The following is a 25,447-nucleotide window of genomic DNA, read 5'->3' as shown; positions in this document are numbered from 1 at the left end:
CAGTTTTCCAAATTCTGCAAAGTGAAACACGTCCATCTGCCAGATTTCATTTCTCTGAGTACCCTTTGGGTTACATCCTGCTGGTAATGGCGTTTGATTGTAGAAGGAACAAGTAGGACATTTCTTTACTATTTCTTTGGCTTGTTGCCAGGTTATGGAAAAATCCTTTTTTAAACCTTTACTATTGACGTGATGTTTTTTATGAAATTCTGAGGCTTCCAGCACATTTCCTATCAATAATTTATCAATCTCATCATTGCCTTGTGCTAGAGGGCCTGGCAGACCAGTATGGGATCGAATGTGAGTTATATATAAAGGATGATTCCTTTTCCTGATTGTATCTTGTAATTGAATAAATAGTGAAGTTAATTCTGAAGCATCAGGGATAAATTCTGCAGTCTCAATATGTAACACCACTCTTTCAGCATACTGAGAGTCAGTTACTATGTTGAGAGGTTCTGAAAAATCCATTAATACCAATAGAATAGCATACAATTCTGATTTTTGAACTGAATTATACGGACTTTGAACCACTTTACTTAAATTTTCTGATTTGTAACCAGCCTTTCCTTCTTTGTTGGCATCTGTATAAAATGTACGAACTCCAGATATGGGTTTTTGGCGTACAATTTGAGGCAAGATCCATTCAGCTCTCTTTATAAGATCAATTCTATTGCTTTTGGGATATTTGCTGTTAATTTCTCCCAAAAAATTACTGCAAGCTCTTTGCCAAGGTTCACTTTCTGTCCATAATTTTTCAATGTCCTCCTTAGTTAATGGTACGACAATTTCTGCTGGGTCTATGCCTGCTAATTGGCGAAGTCTCAATTTTCCTTTGTAAATCAAGTCAGAGATTTTTTCCACATAAGTTTTTAATTTTTTATTTGGTTTATTTGGTAAAAATATCCATTCCAATATAATATCTTCCCTCTGCATTAATATTCCAGTAGGAGAACGCCTAGAAGGTAAGATAACCAAAATGCAATCCAGCTTTGGATCAATACGATTCACGTGTCCTTCATGCACTTTCTTTTCTACCAAGGCTAATTCTTTCTCAGCTTCAGGTGATAATTCTCTTGGACTATTTAAGTCCTTGTCTCCTTCTAAGGTTTTGAACAAATTAGTCAGTTCATCATTTTTCACCCCAACAATAGTTCGTAGATGAGAAATGTCTCCAAATAATCTTTGAAAGTCATTAAGAGTCTGTAGTCTATCTCTCCGAATTTGCACCTTTTGGGGTCTAATTTTTTGTAGCTCTATTTTATATCCTAAATAATTAATAGAATCTCCTCTTTGTATCTTTTCAGGAGCAATTTGTAATCCCCAGCAAGGCAAAATTTTCTTTACTTCTTCAAATATTATTTCTAAAGTATCTGCATTTGAGTCAGCTAGTAAAATATCGTCCATATAATGATAAATTATAGATTTAGAAAATTTTTTACGTATCACTTCCAATGGCTGTTGCACAAAATATTGGCACAGAGTTGGGCTATTCAACATTCCCTGTGGGAGGACCCTCCATTGAAATCTTTTAACCGGTTGAGAATTATTATAAGTAGGCACTGTAAAAGCAAATCTTTCTTTGTCTTTTTCTTGTAAGGGTATTGAAAAGAAACAGTCTTTTAAATCAATAACTATGAGAGGCCATCCTTTTGGTAACAGAGTAGGCAAAGGCATCCCAGATTGTAGAGAGCCCATTGGCTGAATTACTTTGTTAATTGCTCTAAGGTCTGTTACCATTCTCCATTTACCAGATTTCTTTTTAATAACAAATACAGGAGAATTCCAAGGGCTGGTTGATTCTTCAATATGCTGAGCATTTAACTGTTCTTCTACCAGCTCTTCTAAAGCCTGGAGTTTCTCTGTTGTTAAAGGCCATTGCTGGACCCATACAGGCTTGTCTGTTAACCATTTTAAAGGTAGAGCTGTTGGTGTCTTTGGAAGATCATCAGTTATTGTGCCCTGTTCTTGTATAATATGGATGGCTGGTGACCACTCATTAGAACAATATCTTCTAATATTTCTCTCAGTAATATGTGCTAGTTTATGATTTGTTTCTGAGATTGGAGGGATGTTAATCTGAGTATTCCATTGTTGCAACAAGTCTCGACCCACAGGTTCATAGTTATGTTAGCCACATATGGTTTTAATTTTCCTCTCTGTCCTTCTGGACCTATACATTCGAGCCATCTTGCACTCTGTTTCACCTGAGATAATGTCCCAATTCCTAACAGTTGAACGTTTACCTCCTGAAGAGGCCAAGTTGGATGCCAAAATTCTGGTGCAATTATGGTAACGTCCGCACCTGTGTCTACCAGACCAGACAACAAAACACCATTTATTTTTATCGTTAATTTTGGTCTTTGTTCATTAATAGAAGTTTGCCAAAAAATTTTCTTTATGTTTTCTCCTGAATTTTTTATTCTCTCTGTTTCATCATCCTGACCAGCATGATTTATTCCAATAGGCATTTGGTTATTTAATCGCTCTCCAGAGCAGGCATTTCCTCTATGGCTGCAGGAAAGGTTTGAACTGGATTTGCACTGGGGGCCTGCGCGAGGCCCCTCTGGGAGTTTCCCGAAGACTGAGGCAAAGGATTACCCTGTCTGTCCTTTGTTGATCTACATTTGTTGGTCCAGTGTTTTCCCTTACCACACCTTCTGCATACTCCAGAAGGAAGGGGCCTTCTGTTGCCATTGTTCCTTGAAGAAACATTGTTTCTGGGAATGACCTGTCTACAGTCCCTTTTCAAATGTCCTTGCTTTCCACATCCAAAACATCTAACACTCCTCAAACCTTTTGAAATTACTTCTCCTACCCATGTATCATCATGCTCATCAGCTTCAACATTAATTGTTTCTCTAATCCAATCTTCCATAGGTGCAGATCTTGCCCTTAATGGCCTGATTATTCTTTTGCATGCTGCATTCACATTCTCAAAGGCCAAAGATTCAATTATTGCCTTACCAGCTTCTGAATCCGAGACCATTCTCTTTACTGCTGAAGCCAGTCTTTGTAAAAAATCTGTAAAAGACTCTTTTGGGCCTTGCTTCACCTTTGTAAATGACTCAGATTTTTTTCCTGGTTCCTCAACTTTGTCCCATGCATTCAAGGCTGCCGTTCGACATAAAATTAGGGTTTGGAAATCATATAAACTTTGTGTTTGTTCTGAAGCATATTGGCCTTCGCCCATAAGCTGATCCTGGCAAACTTGTATTCCTTTATCCCTCCATTGTTTTTCTATGTTTTTAGCCTCCTCCTTAAACCAAGTCAGAAATTGAAGTCTCTGGCTGGGTTCCAGAACACCTTGTGCAAGGTCCCGCCAGTCCTGTGGTACTATCCTATTATATGTTGACCAAGAGTTTAACATTTGCTTTACATATGGGGAATGCATGCCATAAGATACTATTGCCTCCTTAAACCTTTTTAAATCCAACATTTCAATTGGAGCCCAAGTATTTTGTGTAGCCATTTGATCAGGCATCTGCTGTACGGTTACAGGATAAATTAAGGGTGACTGTGTGAAAACAGGCTTTCTTTCTGCAACCTTATGATCCCGACTTGAAACAACTTCACTGTTAATTTCTTCTGTCTGAATTTTTACAGGTTTAACAAGTTCTTCTAAAGCTGTTATCCTGGCACTTAAATTGACTATCTTTTTAAATATTAAAATGTGGATTATTATAGTGATAAGGTGCATAATTCCACAAATACTAATATTATATAGTTGCTCCATTGCCAGACTGCCTAAAATTTCGAACAAAAACCAATTTTCTTCCAATGTACACATAAAACCCATTTTTTTTAAACGTGGAAAAAAATTCTCTTTTAGATAGTTTCCTTTAAAATATCTGATATATTATGACTTACCAAATCTGCGTAGAACAGTAGAAATCCGAGGGGATTTTCAAAGCAGCCACCTAGTGTCCCAGGTGTAAATCCAAAGAGAAAGAGAGAGAGAGAGAGAGAGAGAGAGAGAGAGAGAGAGAGAGAGAGCTCGAGCGCAAGAAAGCGTAGCTGGCTAAAGTTTAAATGCAGCCACGTGTTCCCTCTTGTGCCGAATCAAGGCTTGGGTCTGGCTTCCTTAAGCTCCGACCACGTGCGTTGGCTTTACAGGCAGGGCCCTGTTCGGCAGGGCAACTCTGAGTTGTTTGTAGCACCGGCTTTAAGCAAGCAGGATTTAAGCAAGCAGCTCACCGATAGTCCAGCCTGAGGTCAAGCAGAACTAGACCCAGGCTCGGACTAAGAAGCCGTTCGCCGCCGGCCGCCGCGTGCCACCGCCGCCGCGGGCCGCCTGCCGCCCTTGCGGGAAAGCGGACCTGCCGCCAAGCCAAGCAGTTTTTAATGGATTCTTGTCACGTTGGGCACCAGATGTAGATGTAACCAACCGTCTTATTAAATAAGAAACACAGAAACAATGTAAAAGAGAAAGTCGAGAGGTCAGAGCTCAGAGCTAAAATCTCACCCTTCCTCCTGCTGTCCCAGCTTCGCAAAAAGAGACCTACTTCCTGTCGGTTAGTTTTTTTAAAGTATGTTGTTCTGCCTTCTCATTGGTTGTAAACCCAAACACATGACTGCCTCGTCACTGTCTGAATGTACAGCCCCCTAGGTCTTAAAGGTATATGTCTCCAATGCTGACTGTATCCCTGAACACACAGAGATCTTATGGGATTAAAGGCGTGTGCCACCACCGCCACACTCTTGCTATGGCTCTAATAGCTCTGACCCTGAACACACAGAGATCTTATGGGATTAAAGGCGTGTGCCACCACCGCCACACTCTTGCTATGGCTCTAATAGCTCTGACCCCAAGACAACTTTATTTATTAACATACAATCAAAATAATATTTCAGTACAATTAGATTACCACCACAATGCTTCCTCTTTTATTTAAAAAATTTTTAATTTTTTAAAGTTCTTATACTTTTTTTTTTTTTTTTTTTTGGTTTTTCGAGACAGGGTTTCTCTGTGTAGCTTTGCGCCTTTCCTGGAACTCACTTGGTAGCCCAGGCTGGCCTCGGACTCACAGAGATCCGCCTGGCTCTGCCTCCCGAGTGCTGGGATTAAAGGCATGCGCCACCACCGCCCGGCAAAGTTCTTATACATTTAAATCATGTATTTTTTGTTTTGTTTTGGCTTTTTGAGACAGGGTTTCTCTGTGTAGTTTTGGTGCCTTTCCTGGATCTTGCTGGCTCCACCCTCCTCCCCCAGTGCCGGGATTAAAGGCGTGTGCCACGGCCGCCCGGCTTAAATCATGTATTTTAATAATATTTACCCACCATTACCTTTCTCCAATTCTTCTCAGTGACCCCAACCTGTGTCCCTCTCAACTTCATGTCTTCCTTACCTGAGTCTAGTTAATGCTGTCCAGATGTGAATGGGTGTGCCACCATCCACGGGGGCGTGGCCAAACCTACTAGCAGCCTCTTCCCTAAAGGAGAGTGACTGTACCTCCCTCAGCAACCACTAATTGCTAATGGTCTCCCCACCCATCGTGGGGCCTCGGGGGCCCACCCCCCATTCACACTGGCATTTTGACTGGCTTGATCTTGTGTAGGTCTTGTGCAGGTAAGCACAGCTGCTGAGTTGATCTGAACAACAGCCATGCCATGTCCAGAAGCAAGCATTTTGCAGCTCTCCTCATCTCTCTCTTAGCCTTCTTTCTGTCTGCTCTTCTGCAATGTTCCCTGGGCCTTGCATATGGGAGGTTAATAGAGATGATTCATCCACAGCTGAGCACGCACAGTTCAAGAACACATCTTTAAGCACCATTTGTGTTACTAAAAGGGGGTTAGTGGAGATAAACCAGGGGGTTGGGGCCAGTGTACTGAGCCTGTAAGTGAGACTTGTTACAGTCCCATTTAAATAGGTAATGATAAAATAAAAGCTCAGCATCCCAGGTCTGTGGCTTCTTAAAGACTCAGCCAACACGTGCTGGCTTTGCTTTCCTCATTTCTTCAGTGTGTTATACTGATGAAATGTTTGGTCTGGTTTTGCCTGCATGTAAGCGTACCACATGCATGCGCCCATCATCTACAAGGCCAGAAGAGGATATCTGATTTCCTAGAACTGGAGTTAGAAACAGTTGTGAGCTGCCATGTGGGTGCTGGGAAGTGAGCTCCTGTCCTCTGTAAGAGCAGCAAGTACTCTTAACCACTGAGCCGTCTCTCCAGCAAGATTTTTATTTTTATTTATTCATTTATTTATTTTGAGACATAATCTTACACTGTAGCTCAGGCTGGCCTGGAACTCAATGTACAACACAGGCTTGTTTCAAACTCATGGCACGCTTCCTGCCTCAACCTCCCCAATGCTAGCATCTCTGGTGTGAACCACCATGCCTATTTTATGCCAAATACACACAGACACACACTTGGAGACAGGTTGTTATGTAGTTCAGACCGGCCTTGAACTGACTACGTAGCTGAGAATGGCCTTGAACATCTGATCCTCTTGCCTAGACCTCACTCAAGTGTTGGGATTACATGCCCGATTTATGTTGTATTGGGGATGGAACTCAGATCTTTATGCTTGCTAGACAGGCACTCTGCAAACTGAGCCACATCCCCACTACCCTGATAACATTCTTGATTGTGAAATCTTTTATTACAGAGCCTGATGCATTTGTGACATTCCATTTAGATCAAGGCCTTTGAAGTTATTTCTGCACTTGGGCTACTTTAGAGGCAACTATGCCACAGTGGGTATTTAGCTGTTTTTCGAAAGTGGACATAATGCTTACCTGAGACCTGTTACAGTCTTGTGGAAATCAGACAGTGTGGGTGGGGACACAAACATTCCACAGCCCTGTATAACTTTGTGTGGTCTGCAAAGCAACTTTACCATGGTAAGCCTGGCCCCCTTTGGGGATACATCTCCTCTGCTTCCCCGTGGAAATTTCCATCCTCTTCAGTTTGTTTGCAGATAGCAAACCTCCCGGAGTTCCTGTGATTTCTGAGATTCCAGGATTCGTTCACTTGGCCATTTTTGGAAGTTTAAACTTTTGGGTTGCCCCTCACTTAAGTTGACTGAATATAGGCTACTTAAACTGCCCAGCGTCTGCTGACTAGAGTTCTTTAATTCCTGCGTAGGCCCCTGAGTGATGTTTAAAGACATAGTCCTGAGATTTAATTAACGTGTGGTGTGTGTGTGTGTGTGTGTGTGTGTGTGTGTGTGTGTGTGTGTGTGCTTGCGCGTGCATCATCTCAGTAGTGGCAAGCATCACAGAAAGCAAAAGCTCTGCGGGCGTGGAGAGGCTTTGTGTGTAGCTCTCCAGAAAAGGGAAAGACCTTTGGAGCTTGGGGCACTTTCCTCATGCTGCCGGCTTTAAGCAGGGGGCTTTCTTTCTTTTTGTGGGGAGAGTGGTAGTGAGACAGGATTTCACTATATAACCCAGGTTAGCCTTGGATTTGCCATGGTCTTCCTGCCAAGGCCTACCCAGTGCCAGAATTACAAGCCAATGCCTCGATGCCAGGCTTGACAGAAGTTTTCTTGAAGTCTGCAAGGGACAGGAGTCTAGACTCCTTATCGATGGTGGTGGGTCAGTGTCCTCGCCTGGACCCCAACTTAGCGTGGCAGATCGCCCAGCAAACAAAGCGGTAAACTCGAAAATGCAATGCGCGAGAGCTCCAGGGAGCGAGGATGATTGAGAGCCAGGTTGGGCACGTGCAGGAAGAAGTTTCCTTTGTCATCAGTGCCACGTGGCGCCATGGCGGTCCTTGCCCGGAGTTAACCCCAGTAGCCGTCTCCAACCGCGGCGCGCGGACTGGCGACGCAGGAGCCGCCCCAGAGATGCCCCGGGGTCCTGGAAAGCGCCCCCACAGCGGGGAAATTAAAGGGCAGTGAGAAGAGGATCTTGGGGGTGGGGCCCAGGATGGGGGCGGGACTCCAGGTGGGGATGGAACTCCGAGTGGGGGCGGGACTTCAGGTGCTGACCGGGCTCGGGGACGGTACCAGGTGGGGCATAGGTGACCCGGAGGAAGGGAGTTCCGGCCAGGTCTGCGGGCGGTACTCAGCCAGGGGGCGGAGGGAGGCAGGCGCAGCGGGTGGGGTAGGGACGGAGCTCCGGGCGGAGACGGAGGCGGAGCTCCGGGGCGGGGCGCGGGCGGCCCGGGAGGCGGCGCTCGGGCCGGGACGCGCGGGCCGGGCATGGCGTCGATGGCGGCGGCGATCGCGGCCTCGCGCTCGGCCGTCATGAGCGGGAACCGGCCGCTGGACGACCGGGAGCGGAAGCGCTTCACCTACTTCTCGTCGCTGAGCCCCATGGCTAGGAAGATCATGCAGGACAAGGAGAAGATCCGGGAGAAGTATGGGCCCGAGTGGGCGCGGCTGCCGCCCGCGCAGCAGGACGAAATCATCGACCGCTGCCTGGTGGGGCCTCGCGCCCCGCGGGCCGCGGACGCGGGGGACGTGGGGGACCCCGCGCGCTTCCCCGGCCTGCGCGGGCCCACGGGCCAGAAGCTGGTGCGCTTCGGCGACGAGGTGGGTGCGGCGGGACTGGCCACTTAGGGCAGAGTGGGCGGTGAGGGGGAGTTCAGAAATCTCTGGGAGAAGGGAACATTTAAAGACAAAGTGGAAACAGTAGAGAGGAAATCACGCGAACCTGGGTTTTGATGAGGCTCTGCCCCTTAGCAGCCTGGCCCTCGATGAGTTTACGACTTAGAGCCTCAGTTTTCCGGGTATGAATCGGGAATAATGTCTACCGTTCCCGAACACCAGGCCCCGAACACCAGGCACCCAGGGGCCGGCAAATGTTATGTCTTAGGTCCTCAGTGGGGGAGGTGGGACTGCCAGGCACCGCCGCCCTGGGATATGTCCCCGGGAGACCACAATGGAGGTTGTGTTTGGGTGTGACATGTGAGTCCCGGTTCCCACCCAAACACCGGAGAAGTTGAGATAACTCCAGTAAGCCTGAGTCCCGAAGCCTGAGCTCTAGACGCTGAGGGAAAGAGAGAAACGACTGAAATTGCTCCGGCCTGACCCTGCTCTTAGGCACAATGGATCCGGAGTCTGCGCTGCCCAGAAACCTGGTGTTTTACTTGGAGATGGTTTCTCTGAAGCCCGTTGTGCCACGAGAGTATGTACTTGGACCTCAGGGACTCAACTTTGTTTTGAAGGACAAAATCAGTAGCAACCGGCGTTGTGAAAGACTTTTTGGGTGGAGGCAGTTTTCTAGGAGGCAGGGAGGAGGGGCTAGGAGAGATTTCCCCCCTCTCCTCCCGTGGGGAAGTTATGCCGAGAGTGGAAGGAATACCAGTTAAGAATAAGGTTTTTTCAGGCCAGGTATTCGTCGATGTTTGTTACTACAGGACGCTCGTGGTCACAAACCCACTTTAATGCCAGGGAATTGTGAAGGCAGAGCCGTCCACCAACGTTGCCTTCTGCTCTCCATCCCACTTGAAACTCTGAGGGCCTTGCCAGGAAAAACAAGGGTGTGGTAGGAGATGAAAATATAAGTCTTAAAATATATTCCTGGAGCTGAAACATTTCATTGTGAAAATATGCATCTCCATAAAGACATGTGGACAGAGTTTGCGCTTGGACCTGGGTGATGAGCAGGCAAGCAGTTCCTCTTTGGCAGTGTCTCCGGTAAATAAATCTAGGAGGAAGCAGCCCTGTCAGTACTTAACAAATGCCAGAGATTGGCTGTCACTGGCCCTGAGAATATCAAAAGGCCAAGCCACACTGGAGCCAGGGTCGCTGACAAGGAGAGATGTGGCCACTTTTTTTTTTTACTCTAGCTCCTCATCTGGTGCCAGGCTGCCCTGATTCTGCCTTTGTGTACCGGTGTGGGTTAAAGCAAATAGGGGCTTGGGAGATGGTTCCAACAGCGAGACTTGCCATGCCCGCATGAGGATCTCTAGCAACCATGGAGAGGTGGCACACACTTGTGATTCCCGTGCCGGGAAGTAGATATAGGCTGATCCCTGGGGATCACTGGCCAACCAGCCTAGCCTATTTGTCAAGTTCCAGACTAATGAGAGATCCTGTCCCTAAAGACAAGGTCGACAGCGTCTGGAGGGACAACACCTAATGTTGACCTCTGACCTACACTCATACTCCAGCGTTTGCACGCAATGAAACTTTGTGCTGAGCTAGCTGTCCACGTGCCCTTTAGTAGCACTCAACGTCAATCTCAGCAGTGCAAAGTGGGCGGAATACACACACACACACACACACACACACACACACACACACACACACCTCCAAAGTCCCTGAGCAGCTTCAGCCCAGGTGGCAGAGGGACAAGCAACCTTGAGTCTTGGGCAGGGTCTGTAGGACGTCAGCCAGGGTGAATGTTTCCTTTTTTGCCTGCAGTAGTGTGAGGTTTAACAGCACAGGGGACCATAAATTCCACCAGACTGAGTGAGAGGTTAGCACCAAATTGAAGTCAGTTTGGTCTCATCAGTGGTCTCATCATGGCACCCAGGAGATCATTCATGAAGGAGGAGGACTAGTGTCTAGCCACGGGGCTAACAGATGGGAATACAGTGTGTGTGTGTGTGTGTGTGTGTGTGTGTGTGTGTGTGTGTGTGTGTGCGTGCGCGCGCGCCCGCGCGCCTCCCAGCTAGATGATATGACACCCAAATAGGTGACCCCAAATTTGAGCCAAAACCCCCCAGAAATCCAGGGCTCCACAGCCCGTTCTACACCCAAAGGATGCTGCCTGTTTTCTTGAATCATGTTCTCTGTTGCCAATAAAATTTTGTGCCCCCCATAGTAATACCATCTAGTTTTTTTTTTAACTGTCATCTACTATCATTATTTTCAGTACCATCTACTCATTTTTTATGTCTTTCAGGAACAAATGGGACCCTAATTATAGACTGGTGACCATAGATATTGGTGACTCTGGATGTTGTAGGGGCTCCTTTGCCTGTGTGCATAGGACAGGTGCAGCAACATGACACCTCTGTGTGTGTGTGTAGGTGTGTGTTTACCCTCATCTCCAGAAAGCTGGATGGCCTGGGCACACTCAGATCCCCTCTTGTCTTGCTAATGTAGCCTGGTCCTCTGTAGAGATAGTGGTCTCTGCTTTTGGTGCTGTGGCAAAGAAGGGACTGTCAGTATTTTAGCTGCTTTGGGAATCAGCTAAGCAAGTGTTTTTCTAGGCTGTCATAGAAACTAGAGGCACCCTGGATTAGGGTGCTTAAACCTCCCTCTCCCCCGAATTAGCCTTTACTAGCTCCATTAAAAATCCCTGCTTTGTGAACTGATCTCAGTGGAGATGTGCAGAGAACTTAGTTTTGTTCAAGCCTGCCAGCCTCCACCATTGACTACCCCAACTCCAGTATTGTCTTAATTCCTTCACTGCTGTTCTCCAGCAGCAAAAAAGAGGGCTTGGAGCCCCAGGGCCCAGGTTCAAGTACGGCCATGTCATCAGCAGGATGCCACTCTGGCAGGGTGAAGCATAATGTGGAATCAATGGTTCGGAACAGGCAAGGACCCTGGGGATGTTCCCTCGGCCTTGCGAGTTTTCTTGAGAACATTAAGGCATGCTTTTCAATGGATGCTTCTCTCAGGCTGGCAGCTCCCTTCCTTCTCTGGAAGGTTTGTTCTTTCAGCAGTGAAGTTCTGGGAATGGCTTCTTTGAGAGCTCAAAGGTTTTTGGTTGAGAGGAGATCTCCTGTATACTCTACTATTGTCATAGGCAACAATCCAACAAACCCAGAACTCTGAATTTTCAGGAAGTGGTTTCCTGTCCCCAACTCCAACTCCTTGCCACACCCAGCAGGACCCGGGCACATTGGTGAGTGCCAGGGTTCTAAGCACTGCCTCTGTCTTAGCTCCAGACAGACCCTTGCAGAGCCGCTGGAGCGCCTGCGGCGGTGAATCTTGCCGCTGTGGCATCTGCTTGTCTCTGCCACCTCTCCATGGAGTAGGAGGACCTGGGCAGGAGTGCTGGTGTGGGTCAGCCAGCCCCACAGCCCCTTGACCTGGATTCTAGAAACTGGATTTTTTTAAGACCCTGGAGCCAGATAGTTCTGAACCTTGCCTGCTGCTTAGTTGACAGCTGTCTCCCAAAAGCTCCTCCTGGAGGCCTGAGGCCTTCCTAGTGCTCTTACCCCTCTCTGCTTGAGACCTTTCCTAGATCCCTCTGGAATTCTATTTTGTTGGGCATAAATTTGGCCAGATGTTTGGCTTCTGAGACTAGAGGGCTTTTTCTCTCCCACGTAAAACTCGGCTTTGCCTTTTTTTTTTTTTTTAAAAAAAACCATTTTTTTTTTACCTTCTCTCTCTCTCTCTCTCTCTCTCTCTCTCTCTCTCTCTCTCTCTCTCTCTCTCTGTGTGTGTGTGTGTGTTTGTGCATGTGTGCATGCAGAGGCCAAATCTAGGGTGTTTCTCTGGTGCTATCCACCTTGTTTTTTGACACAGACTCTGTCTTTCTGGTGGTTCACCTATTCAGCTAGGCCAGCTGGCCAGTGAGCCCCAGGGATTCTGTCTCTCTCTCCCCAGCTCTGGGATCATAAGTGTGCACTACCCCAGCTCTGGGATCATAAGTGTGCACTACCCCAGCTCTGGGATCATAAGTGTGCACTACCATGCCCTCCCTGCTCTCTACCGAGTACTGGGGAGTGAACCAGGTCCTCTTGCTTCTGTAGCAACCATACTCTCAATGGAGTTATGTTCCTCGCTCTCAGCCTTTTGGGGGGTGGGGATAGTGATTTGAGAGTTGATTTTTCAGTATTTGGGGACTTGGTTTTTAAGGAAAGTGGAAAGTGTGAATCACCATCCCCTCCTGTCTGGCATATCCATGTGTATTTTAGAAATGAGGACAAGGTAAATTTGGCCTCTTGCGTCCCTCTGCCTGGACCCTGTGCTGGGCTGCCAGGTTAGCACTGAGAATGGTCCAGATGCAGCAGGCTGTGAGCGAGGCTCTGGGCCTGCCCCGCCTGCCCCCCTTGCAGATTGATGGCTCCCCAGCATGATAGCACTTGGCTGGGTGCCCAGAGCTGAGCCAGCAAACGTGGCTTCCCTTCTGGGCGCCTCCAGTGCTGGCTTCCATGGGAGGTGACCCAGTGGCAGCCTGGAAACTGGTTTTGCAGAGATGAAAGGATCAGTTTGTGCCATTCAGGGAGGGCAAGAAGCACATGGACAGTCTTGGAGTCATCTTTTGACTGACAGGACTCACACCCCAAAGAAGAGGTTCCCATGGTGCTGAAAGAATGTAGCCATTTCTCAAAAATACATAAGTAACAAAAAAGAGTAATGACCACATTCCTGCTGGTCCCTTGACCTCTTTCCTCCCAGTCCATTCCCTGTTCTCATCACCCTGAGAGATGGCCCTAGCCCTGCCCATGCCCACGATTCTGAGCTTGTGTCCCTAGTGGATTGTGTCACAAGCTAAGTCACCAGGGCTTTCTGTCTTTGGAACTACAGCTCTGAACTCCCAGTTATGGACCCTGACTTCAGTAGAGATAAATATACTGCTAGTCTAAGAGACCAAAGTCACTTCTGTAAGTGTATGCACAGTTGCTGCAAATAGGCAGTTGTTTTTTTAAAGGCTTATTTTAATTGTTCTTTTCAAACTCCCATCCTTTTTATTTTTTCTGTACATGGAGAAACAACCCAGGGCTTCCTGCATGTTAAGCAAGTGCTCTACCACCAGGCTATAGCCCAGCCCTTACTTTTTCTAATCTTTTAGGGTCTTGCTAGGCTGCCCAAGTTGACCTTGAACTCAAGGCAGGCCTTGGACTATTAGAATCCTCCTGTCTCAGCCTCCCGAGTAGCTGGGACTATTGATAGGCCTAGGCCAACCATACTGGGCTTGATGTGGTTTACCACTGTGAACATCAGAGAGACCGACCACCTCCTTCCCTTGTTCCTTTATTTATTTATTTACTTATGATGCTGCAGATTAAACCCAGAGTCATGCATATGTGTACTGTATATGCATAAACCCTCTACCATTGAGTCACTTACATCCCCAGCTAATTCCTGTTTTTTTTTTAAATTAATGTATTATTATAGTGTGTATGGTGTGTATGTGGTGTGTGTGTGTGTGTGTGTGTGTGTGTGTGTGTGTGTCCAAGCAAGTGTGCTCATGCACAGGAAGGAGGAGGATGTGTGTGCATGGGTGTACATGCCACAGCACATGTGTGGAGGTCAGAGGACAGCTTTGGAGTCATGGCTTTCCTTTCACCTTTGTGTAGGTCCTGGGGATTGAACTCAGGTTGGCCAGGCTAGTTTGGCAAGTACCTTTACTCACTGAGCTGTCTCACTGGCCCTCATTCCTGTTTGTTTGTTTTTTTTCATTTAGATGCTTTTTTTTTTTTAAAGTTTTTATTTTATATTATTTGTATGTGTATGTATGGGTTTTTTGCTTGCATGTGTGTGTCTGTGAACCATGTATGTGATTCATGACCACAGAGTCCTGGGAAGGGTGTTGGACTCCCTGGAACTGGAGTTACAGGTGCTTGTGAGCCAATACAGGGAGGGATGCTGAGATCGAACCCAGGGCCTCTGGAAGAGGAGCGAGTGTTTTTAATTGCTGGACCTGAAAGGAGCTGTGAGCTGTCCTTAGTCTACCTACAGTTGAGTCATTAGACATTCATGGTGTCTTTGAGTACTCAGAGTCTTTGAGTGGCCAGGCCACCCAGCATCAACCCTCGGGTGACCGCTGTCAGCACAGGGGATTTTCTGTTCCTTTGCACAGGCTCTGCCGTCAGATCTTGCTCTCTCTGGTTGACAGCGTTTCTTAGCCTGAGCTACAATGCCATTGCTTGTCCCCCAGGAAAGCTCCTGATCCTGGGCTTTAGAGGCATAGTGATCATTTTTGGCTCCCAAGGCATCTTGTAACTGCAGACCCTGCTTCTGAGTCACCGAGGAAACCAGCCCTATTTCTGGGACTTAATAGATGGGGTTCCCACTTTTGGAAACCAGGCAGTCCTCACAGAAGGTGTCTGCTTTGTGGTCAGGGTGTGTCCAGTTGGCAAGCAATAGGGACTGTAGTTCTGAAACATTGTGATTAAACATGCTTTGCAATGGTTAGTGTGTAATCTTCAAATGCTACCAAGAACAAAGATGCCCTGGCAGGGCTTGGAGGCCACTCATTTACCCTGGAACTGCCTTGGAGGGATGTGTAGAGTGAGTCCATAGGAAGCTAGACAGTTGTCTGTAGAGGGTCTTTGCACACAGGTGGCTTTTACACACCTGGTCACACTATATCTGATCTTTTTCCCAGGAGAGTTGAAATCCCAGACTGCAATCTGCCAGGTTGGCAGCTCCCAGTTAGTAATTAGCATCTTCAGTTCCTCCTTGTCTTTCCAAGACCTTTTTATTGCTATGCAGTATACATAGCACAAAACTTGCCATTGTAACCAGTCTTTTTTTCTTTTTTAAGACTCTGGCTGGGTGTGGTGGTGCATGCCTTTAATCCCAGCACTCTGGAGGCAGAGGCAGGTGGATCTCTGTGAGTTCTAGGTCAGCCTGGTCTACAGAGTGAGTTCCAGGATAGTTATGACTATAGAGAGAGACCCTGTCTCAAAAACTAAAAAAGACAGTGTCTAATGATTCCCTGGCAATCCTTGAACTCACTATGTAGCAAAGGATGACCGCATTTCTGGTCCTCCTGCCTCTACTTCCTGAGTGCTGGGATTACAAATGTGAGCTATCCCAAGCTTATGTTAAAGAGACAGGATCTTGTGTATCATATCATACCCTCCAACTCTGTGTAGCTGAGGATGGCCTTGAACTTCTCACCCTCCTGCTTCCCCTTCCCAAGTGCTGAGATTGCAGGTGTGTACCATCACAGCCTGTTTATGCCGTGTTGAAGATCAAACCCAGAGTCTTAGTACATTCCAGGGAAGCACTCTACTAGATAATCTCCATCCCCAACCCCATTTCAACCATTTCTGAGTGTACAATCATTCCACGTATTTAAAGTGTGTGCAACCATTCCCACCATCCAATTCCAGATTATTTAGTTATTCCTGGCACAGAGTCTTGTTATGGGGCCTAGGCTAGTCTGGAACTCACCATCCTCCTGCCTTAGCATTCTGAATGTTGGGATGACAGGTGTGCTCTGCCATGTTTGTGTTTTGTTTTTGAGGCAGGGTTGCACTTTGTAGTTTTGGCTGGCTTGGAAATCATTATGTAAATCAGGCTGTCCTTGAGCTCACAGAGATCTGCCTGCCTCTGCTTCCTGAGTGCTAGGATTAAAAGCTGATGCCAGCCATGTTTTGTTTGTTTGTTTTTAAATTGTTATTTTTTATTGTGTATATGCGTGATATATGTATGTGAACATGTGTGCCAGTGTTTATGTGGCATTCATAGGAAGCTTTGGGAGTTGGTTCTTTCCTTCCCCCTTTACACATTCTGGGGGATTGAATTCAGATTGTCATGCTGAGCCATCCACTGCCCTGCCCAGCTATTTGTGTTTTTTTGAAATGAAACTTTATATCCTTTAATCAATAAAACAGTACAGGTTAATTATAACTGCCATTCTCCCCACCCCACCTCCAGCTTCTGGCAGCTTCTGTTTTCTGTCACTATGATTTTTCATACTCCAGTATTGCATGTCGATGGGACCATAAAAACAGTATTTCTTCTTGTGTCTGGCTTGTTTCACTTAGCATAATGTGAAGAATATGCTTATTACACATATACTGCTCTCCTTTGGAGACACTGAGTTGGATCAACATTTTACAGACAGCAAATGCACCTGAGATGGTAGTGGTATAACTAGTTTTAGTGCTGGTTACTGTGGAAGCAGAAGAAAAAGGGGAGACACTGTGTGTGTGTGTGTGTGTGTGTGTGTGTGTGTGTGTGTGTGTGTGTGTGTGTAGCCCTTGTGAGGACCAGCAGCCCTCCTGTAGTATGTACCTGCTTCTGATTGCTGCCTTCCATGGTTTTCCATGCTTCTGTGTCCTCATAGTTGTGTCTTTTGTGGCTTCCGTTCTGCTTTGGCCATTCTGATTTGCTGGTGTGTGGTTGGCATATTCTTACGCTGTGCTCCACAGAGGCCCAGCCAAACTTACAGGGTCTGTGTCTCTTTCACATGGGATTCTGATGCTGAGGGGGATGGTTGGCCAGAGTGAAGGCCACCTGTGTTGTCCTGAGGTCTGAAGGACATGAGTGTGTGGTATTGTGTTCTCCTAAATATTGTGCATGCTAATAAACTTATCTGGGGTCAGACAGAACAGCCACAATATTAAACATAAAGGATAGGCAGTGGGAGCACACGCCTTTAATCCTAGCATTCCAGAGGCAGAAATCCATGTGTTCAAGGATACAGCCAGGCATGGTGACACTCGCCTTTAATCCCAGGGAGTGAGTCTAATACCAGGGAGTGATCGCAGAAGACAGAGAGATGAATAAGGCGTGAGGACCAGGAACTAGAAGCATTTGGCCTGGTTAAGCATTTGGCCTGGTTAAGCTTTTGGCTGGTTAAGCATTCAAGCTTTTGAGCAGCAGTTCAGCTGAGACCCATTCTAGATGAAGACTCAGAGGCCTCCAGTCTGAGGAAACAGAACCAGCTGAGGATCCGGCGAGGTGAGATAGCTGTGGCTTGTTCTGTCTCTCTGATTTTCCAGCATTCACCCCAATACTTGGCTCTGGGTTTGATTTTATTAATAAGAACTTTTAAGACTCCTGCTACATGAATGAGTTGTACTTCCACTGTTTCAGATCTGGGTGCCTGGGAGGTGGGCAGAGGGCGTTCCAGCAGTCCCAGAGTGAGAGTGCACAATCCCACTCCAGGCCTGCACCTGCCTGTATTTTGTTTGCCTGCTGGTTACTGTGGAAGCAGAAGAAAAGGGGGAAACACTTGTCTTGTGTGTGTGTGTGTGTGTGTGTGTGTGTGTGTGTGTGTGTGTGTATGTGTATGCATGAATGTGTCTGTGTGTGTATATGTCTGTGTGTCTGTGCTTGTAAGTGTTTGAGTGTGTCTGTGTCTGTGTGTGTCTTCATGCAGGTGTATCTATGTGCAAGTATCTAAGTATCTGAGTATGTCTGTGTGGGAGTGCATTTATATGTGGGAGTGTGTCTGTGTGGAAGTGTGTAGAAGTCTATGTATGGGACTGTGTCTATGTGTAAGAGTGTATCTATGTATGAGAATATGTTTGTATGGGAATGTCTTTGTGTGAGTGCGAGTGTGTCTGTGTCAGTGAGTGTGTCTCTGTGTGTGGGAGCAGGAACTACCACTTTGAGAATCTGCTGCCATTTGTGCTGCAGCCTGGCAGGCTGCTCTAACGCCAGCGAGGTCTATGGCTGAGGCACAGCCACTGCCAGCTGACGACGGAGCCCCCATCACATTTTTGCTTGGCAGATTTATTTTTGCTAAGTGCTTTATTACTTTTTATGAGCTCAGAATTGCAGAAATCTAAGGAATCTGCCTCTTGATTAAGCTTCTTGCTGAAGCAAACAGAAGATTGTTGACGCTAAAGGGACATCTCAGTGACCTTTCCCAGCCTGTGACCCCTGTGACCCCCCCATGGAATTCCAGGAAGCGTGGGCAGCGATCCTGGGACTCCGACCCACCAAGCACTGGGCCCTGGCTTTTGCTTCCTGGAGTCCTGGTCATAGTTGCCTCCCACAGCCAGGAGCCTCTGACTTATCATTGACGATTCAAAGGGACCGACCTGACAGAACTCATTAGGAGTCAGGCCAGGTGACACATGAGTGATTCCAGCTCCCACCCACCCTTGTGATCCCTACCTCCTTTCTCTGTCCACTAATGTGGCTTGGGCTGGTGGCCTCAGTGAAAACTGCGTTAGCCAGACAACGCCCTTCACCTCTCCCACAAGTCACATCTAGAATAAGCAGTATCTGTTCCACTGACCTGCTCCGCTTCCCACTGACGGCTGTCTGCCTTACTGCCGCTGAGAGGAGTGCACAGTATCCCAGGAGCCTAGAATTGCAGAATTAACTCGATGTTTCCACCCCCAGCAGCTGCAGAGATGAGGACAGGTCCCAGCTGCAGCTGTTGCTCCCAGGCATTGGCTCACATTCCTCCAGATAGCCATGGCCATTTTTGGAGGGGCAGAATTTAGACATTGGAAGTAACTGGGATTTAGCCGAAATTCCAGAGTGGAATGCAGTGACCCTGTTCTCATTTTTAGAAGTTTTGCCTGACGACTGTGTAGTGCAAAATAACCCAAGTGGGCTGGAGAGGCTGCCAGTGGCTAAGAGCACTTGCTGCTCTTGCAGAGGACCTGAGTTTGGTTCCCGGCACCCATGTACAGTGGCTCACAACCATCTGTAACTCCAGCTCCAGGCCGGCTGACACCCTCTTCTGGCCTCATGTGTGCATATCCATACACAGACACACATACACATAAATAAATATTTTTTAAAAAGCAGTGCAAGTCCATTCTGGAGCCAAGATTCTCAACAGATGTTACCATTGTGCAGGATCAGTGGCTATTTATGGTGGACTGTATTAGCTGCCCAGCTGAGGTGCCTTTTGGTTCTCTTAATGCCTGGTCCCATTTTACTGCTCAGCCTATCCAGCTCTGGGGATATACGCTCTGTGATGTAGTTTTGGTGTAACATGTATCCACGTGAACAGGCTTTCTCTGGTGTTAGTGTGCAGTTGTTGGGCCCTCTGCACACCCACTGGAGGAAAGGGCCTAAGCATGAACTTGCAGCCCCTCCTGCTGAGCCCAGCCCCAAGCCCCAGGAGCCAAGGTAGGGTAGCCCGTACTGTACAGCCACCGACTACTCATCCCCCAGTGCAAGAGACTGTCACCTATAAATAGCAGCTTTACCCTTGGTACCTTCATCCCAGAAGACCCAGGCCCCCACTCCCCACATCGTGATGCTGTGGGAATAGGAATGTGTGAGGTGTATGAGTTGTGATATGTGAGGACCTATCTTGTGCAGAGGTCCTGAGCTCATAACTGTGGAACCTGGGCTTCTCCAGCTCTGGGGATAGGGTGGGGAAAGGGCCTACTGTGTTACTGTGCCTTGTCAAGCTCGGTGTCTTCCTAGGAACGGGCTGTCAACTGCCCAGAGCGACCATGCCTTTGCTATTATGGTTCTTCACTGGACCTCAGCTGCTGCTCACTCAGCAGGGGTGTGCCTAGGGAAAGCTGGCTTGCAGCCTAGATGGCTATTGTACTTGCAAGCATTCTTCTGGGGTTCCTGCCATCTGTGAGGCTGGTCTGGGGCAGGGCTCTGTCAGCATCTGCAGAAGGAGCCTTGGGCACAACAGCTCTCTTTGTGGCGCTTTGGAGCCAGGTCACCTGGCTGCTAGGTGACAAGGGACATCATTTATTGGGTACTCCATGAAGTGATATAAATCACTGAGGAGTTGTTTGGGGACAGTGGGAGATGAACATAGAATTAATGTCACTCTCGGTTTACATATTTTATCTGGGGTTTCAGACACAGCTCTGTTGGTAAAGTGCTTGCCTAGTGTGCGTAAAGCCTCGAGTTCAATCCCCTGCACTACATAAACCAGACATGGTGCTATGTGCCTGTAATCTCAGCACTTGGAAAGTAGAAACAGGAAGATCAGGAGTTCAAGGTCATCCCTGGACACATAGTGAATTTGAAGCCAGACTGTGACATGAGACCGTCTTAAAAAAAAAAAAAAAGACAAAAATCTGTCCCATGTTTTAGAGCAGCCGGGCACAGACAGGTACTCTGTCGGGGATGGAGAGGAGGCCCAAGCCCTTTCTTCAAGCTAGCCAACAGGACCTGCAAGCCAGGGTCTGAGGCCAGTGAGTGCTCCGAAGAGGTCTCCTGCCGCACTGTGTGTGCTGAGTCGGGAGCAAGATCAGCGCTGTTAGGATTAGACACTCGCGTTGCCCGATGCTTTGTCCACGGACTCTGCTGCCAGTGCCTTTCAGCGGCCGGGAGGAGGGGCCACGAGTGTGTTGCTGGCTGTGTTCTTTGCACAAGTGGCCAGGTTACAACCTCACAGCAAGCCTGCAGGGTGTGTGAGCCCCTCACAGAAGCAAGGAAGCAGGTTCAGAAGGCCGTGTCCTCGCGCCAGATCATACAGTTTGCCCTGGTCGGGCCGAGACTCGACCCTGTGTTTGCTGAGGACAGTAGCCCCGTCCCATGTCTTGAAGCTCCTGTCTTGGGTTGGCTCGGCTGAGGTCTCCCTGGTGCTTGCTTGCTAAGATGCCTGTTTGGCAGGAGAGGACCAGCAGCCTGGGCTGCGGCAGTTCCCAGTGCTGGCCTTCTCAAGCACTGAGACATCCGTTTTTTTAGAGCTTGAGTTGTCCTGTGTGTGGGTCCCTCGTAGTCCTGGATGGATAGCTACACAGGGTTGTCGGAGTTCGGGCCTCAGACTTATTCTTGAATTTTTGTTTCAGGACATAACTTGGCAAGATGAGCACTCGGCCCCGTTCTCCTGGGAAACAAGGGTAAGTTGAATGAAATTTAGATCTATTTGTCCCTTTTGAAAATATTTGAGTACCTGTACATTTCTTTCAACATTTGATGCGTGCAAAGGGCTATGTGTGGTCCTTAATGCTGGGCTACAGTTGACAGCCCATGTTGGTAAGACAAAGTCGGGGGTGGGGAGGGCTTGGGGAACTGAATCTGTGTGTGAGTCTATCAGTCCTACAATGTCCCATGGTATCCCCCAGGCCCATGAGCTCCCTAGTGAACTCCAGCCATCTTGGGTGAGGGCTGCCCTGCCAGGGGACATCTCCTTCTTCATACTTAAACCCACCAATATTTGGCACTTTGGTGGTGGATGCCCCTTGCGACAGCTTAGAGCTCCTGGTTAGCTGACTTTTTTGCTTTGTGTGCTGCGTGTACACATGCACAGACACACATGGACACATGGGAATGGACCCTGGTCTCCCAGTCACTCAGGTACTGGTTGTCATCCCTGCCAGAGCATCAAGCCAGACTTTAGAGCATGTCCCCATCTCCCCTGTTGTCCAGGAGAAGGACCTTAACAAGCAGCATGACCATAGAGAAGCAAGTCTTCTGTAGCCAAGGAGAGGTGAACGGTCATGATTTTCAAACTCTCCACATGGTGTTGTCTCTGAAGTGGACGATGCTGCAGAGGAGACAGCTGTGTGTGGAATGGGCTTTTCAGGCACAGATAGTTTAAAAGCTGTGTTTCTTAGTCTTTCGCTCTCCCCCCCCCCGCGCCCCTCCCCCACTGCTTCTGATCACAGCCCTTGTCCCAGCTAACCCTGGCACCCAGGGGACCTGTGGCGAGGGAGGCTCAAGGTCGGGGAACATTGATGGAGTTCCAAGGGACCTTGAGAGGCCTCTCCTGCAGACCATGTCTTCGGATGCACCATGTCTTTGGAGGGCAGGGACAGCCACACCACCTCGTGCCGTGGACTGCATCTAGTACAAGGTGGCTGACCTAAGGGAGGTGACCAGTCTTGACACTGATGCCATGACATTTGAGGTTCTCATGTTTGACATGAAAAGTAGTTGGAGGACTCAGGCCTCCATTCCCATGAACACATTCACATAGAAAATTGGATTCTTTTGGCCCTCCATAAACGTATACCTTACAGATCCTAAATATCCTAAGTAAAGAAGCCAACTTCTGCATCACATAGGTCTTTGAGACTGAGATTCGCCATGTAGCCTAGGCTAGCCTCATACTAATGTCCTTCAGCCTTTGCTTCTTCAGTATTGGGATCACAGGTGGGTACCACCATGCCCAGGCCCTGTAGGGCTTTTTAAATTTCTGCTGTAGATTAGTGGAGAACCCAGGTCTGCACAGAGGGTTGGGGATGGAGGCAGTCAGCTGGGAGCTGTAAGTGCTCTAGATTGTCCAGTGGCTGACAGCAACCAGATCTAGGCTTGTAGGCGGAAGTTTCTCTCCTGCCTGCCTGATCCCAAATACCTGGCAGCTGCTTCCTAAATAATTGACTCCAAGGCTTTATATTACTCATAAAAGCTCAGCTGGTAGCTCAGGCATATTACTAACTAGCTCCTACACTTAAATTAACCCATAATTCTTATCTGTGTTTAGCCACGTGGCTTGGTACTGTTTCTCAAAATGGCATTCTTGTCTTGCTTCCTCTGCATCTGACTCTGCCCTCCCTCTTCCCAGCATTCTCAGTTTGGTTTTCCCACCTAACTTCCTGCCCAGCTACCGGCCAATCAGTGTTTTATTAAACCAATTCGAGTGACAAATCTCGTCAGTGTACAAGGGGATCATTCCACGGCAGAGGCTGCCTGGATGCTGTCTCTGCCCTCACATTCTCATTCACTCTAATTCGGTGCTGAAGTTTCTGGAGACAGAGCAGGGTGTGTGGGGATGTGAAGGGCTGCCCCCTTCCACTCCTCAGTCAGTGCAGAGTTGAAGAAGGCCTCACCACTCGCTCCTCAGCCGGAACCTTGGAGAACTTTAACCTCAGCTTCTACAAAACGGGCTGCAATCCTCTTAGGGACTTAAAGGTGACCAGGGACCTTGATCAAGAGCCTCACACAGGAGGCAGCTTTAGTGAGGGTGGGACCCTGGTCTCTAAGAGCACATTGGAGATCAGACCCTTATGGATGCTGACCTCACTTTATCAGTTGTCACTGATCCAAGCACTTTCCCCAGGCCAGTGGCCCAAAGCAGCACCATTTAACCTGTGAGGCTGTGGGTGGGAGCAGGGCTCAGCTGGGCCCTACTAGGATTGATCTCTGCCATCCAAAACCCCAGGAAAGCCTTGGTCACATACCTGGGTGGTGCCAGCCACAGTGAGCCAGCCTGTGTTTTTGGCACAGTGTGGCAGTGGCCCTTGTGGGGGTGGGGGTGCCCATGAGCCCCCTTGGCAGAATGGAAACTGCTCAGCAGTGAACTTGCTTTGTTCCTGGGCCTGGCCAGCATCTAGCCAGCTGGAATGAAGGTGTGTAGCAGGAGGAGGAGGGGCACCATGCAGCTTGTTCAGTGCAAGGTCTGCACTGGAGTGGTCCCCTCTCCACTGTTCATCCTGAGGCATTTCCTGCTACTCTAACTCTATCATCTGTTGATCTTTTATTCTTTCCATATTTATTTGTTTGTTTGCTTATTATGTGTGCGTGCATACACTCCATGGCTTGTGTGTAGAGGTTGGTGACAATTTGGGAGACTTGGTTCTCTCCTCCTACTGTATATACGTTCTGGGTATTGAACTCAGTATCAGGCATGGCTACAAGTAACTTTTCCCTCTGAGCTATCTCATCAGCCTCAGCTTTTTTTTTTTTTTTTTTTTTTTTTTTTTTTTTTTTTGAGACATAGTTTCTATATAGCTCAGGCTAGCCTTGAACTCACTGTGTAGTTTAGGCTGGCTTCCAACTCCTGGTGATCCTGGCAAGTTCAGCAACCCCCTGCTACAGCCCCCCCCCCCCCCCCCCCCCCCCGCGTACTGGGCTTCCAGGTGTGGGTGGGCCACCACTCCTGGCATATTTATTTGTTTTCGTAGTGCTGGGGATTGGACCTAGGGCCAGATACTAGGTGAGCTTACCACTGGGCAGTATCTCCAGCCTGTTGTTTTTATTAATTATGATAAAATTCACATAATGTAAATTTCACTAGCTTTTGAGGAGTGCTGGGCATTGAACCTGGGGATTCACACATACTGAGCACATGCTCTGCCACTGAGCACCTCCAGCCCATTTACTACTTTGTGTGTGTGTGTGTGTGTGTGTGTGTGTGCTCATGCATATGGAAGCCAGAGGCCAAACTCAAACTCAAGTGTGCTTCCTCAGGGTACCATTCATTGTTTCTTGAGTCAAGATCTCTTGGTGACCTGGAACTTGCAGATTCAGGGCAGCCAGAGAGCCTCAGGGATCCACCTGTCTCTCCTTCCCTGGCACTGGGGTAACAGGCATACACCACTCCACTCATCTTTATTTCTTTCCAAGCTTATTTTTAAGTGTGTGTGTGTGTGTGTGTGTGTGTATGCATATGTGAGTGTGAGTGCAGGTACCTATAAAGGCCAGAAAAGCATTTTAGATCCCCTGGAATTAGAGTTATAGGCAGTTATGAGCTGCCCAGTGTGGGTGCTGGGAACCAAACTTGGATTCACTGAAAGATCAGTATGTACTCTTACTTAACCTTCAAGCCGTCTCTTTAGCTCCATTTTTTTTTCTTTTATTAAACATGAGTTCTGGGGATCTACTTTAGATCTCTGTGCTCACAAGGCAAATACATTATTGATGAGCTATCTCTCCAGCCCCAGTTAACCACTTAAGAAAACATTTTTTAAGATTTATTTATTTTATGGTACTCTATCTGCATGTACAACTGCATGCCAGAAGAGGACATCAGATCCCCTTATAGATGGTTGTGAGCCACCATGTGGTTGCTGGGAACTGAACTCAGGACCTCTGGAAGAGCAGTCAGTGCTCTTAACTGCTGAGCCATCTCTCCAGCCCCCAAGAAAACATTTAAAATATGTATATGTATATGTATGTATGCCACGTGTGTGCAGCTGCCCAGAGTGGCCAGAAGAAGGTGCTGGACCCCACAGAGCTGCAGTTACAAGTGGTTGTGAGCTGTCATGTCAGACGCAGGTGCAGGGGACAGAATCTCTGAAAGGGCAG

General features: G+C 47.8%; 1 protein-coding gene across 1 annotated transcript in view; it reads left to right on the top strand.

The window, feature by feature from the left end:
- The first annotated feature begins 8,117 nt into the window (after window positions 1-8,117).
- Window positions 8,118-25,447, top strand: part of C5H1orf198 (chromosome 5 C1orf198 homolog) — a 30,109-nt gene continuing 12,779 nt past the window's right edge. The window contains exons 1-2 of the mRNA XM_028889800.2: window positions 8,118-8,482; window positions 21,268-21,318. Of these exons, the coding sequence (XP_028745633.1) occupies window positions 8,150-8,482; window positions 21,268-21,318 (384 nt within the window). The 5' untranslated portion in view covers window positions 8,118-8,149. The remainder of the gene's footprint in view (window positions 8,483-21,267; window positions 21,319-25,447) is intronic.

Source organism: Peromyscus leucopus, chromosome 5, assembly GCF_004664715.2.
Source record: "Peromyscus leucopus breed LL Stock chromosome 5, UCI_PerLeu_2.1, whole genome shotgun sequence".
NCBI lineage: Eukaryota > Metazoa > Chordata > Mammalia > Rodentia > Cricetidae > Peromyscus > Peromyscus leucopus.
This window is presented reverse-complemented; position numbering and strand designations above follow the sequence as displayed.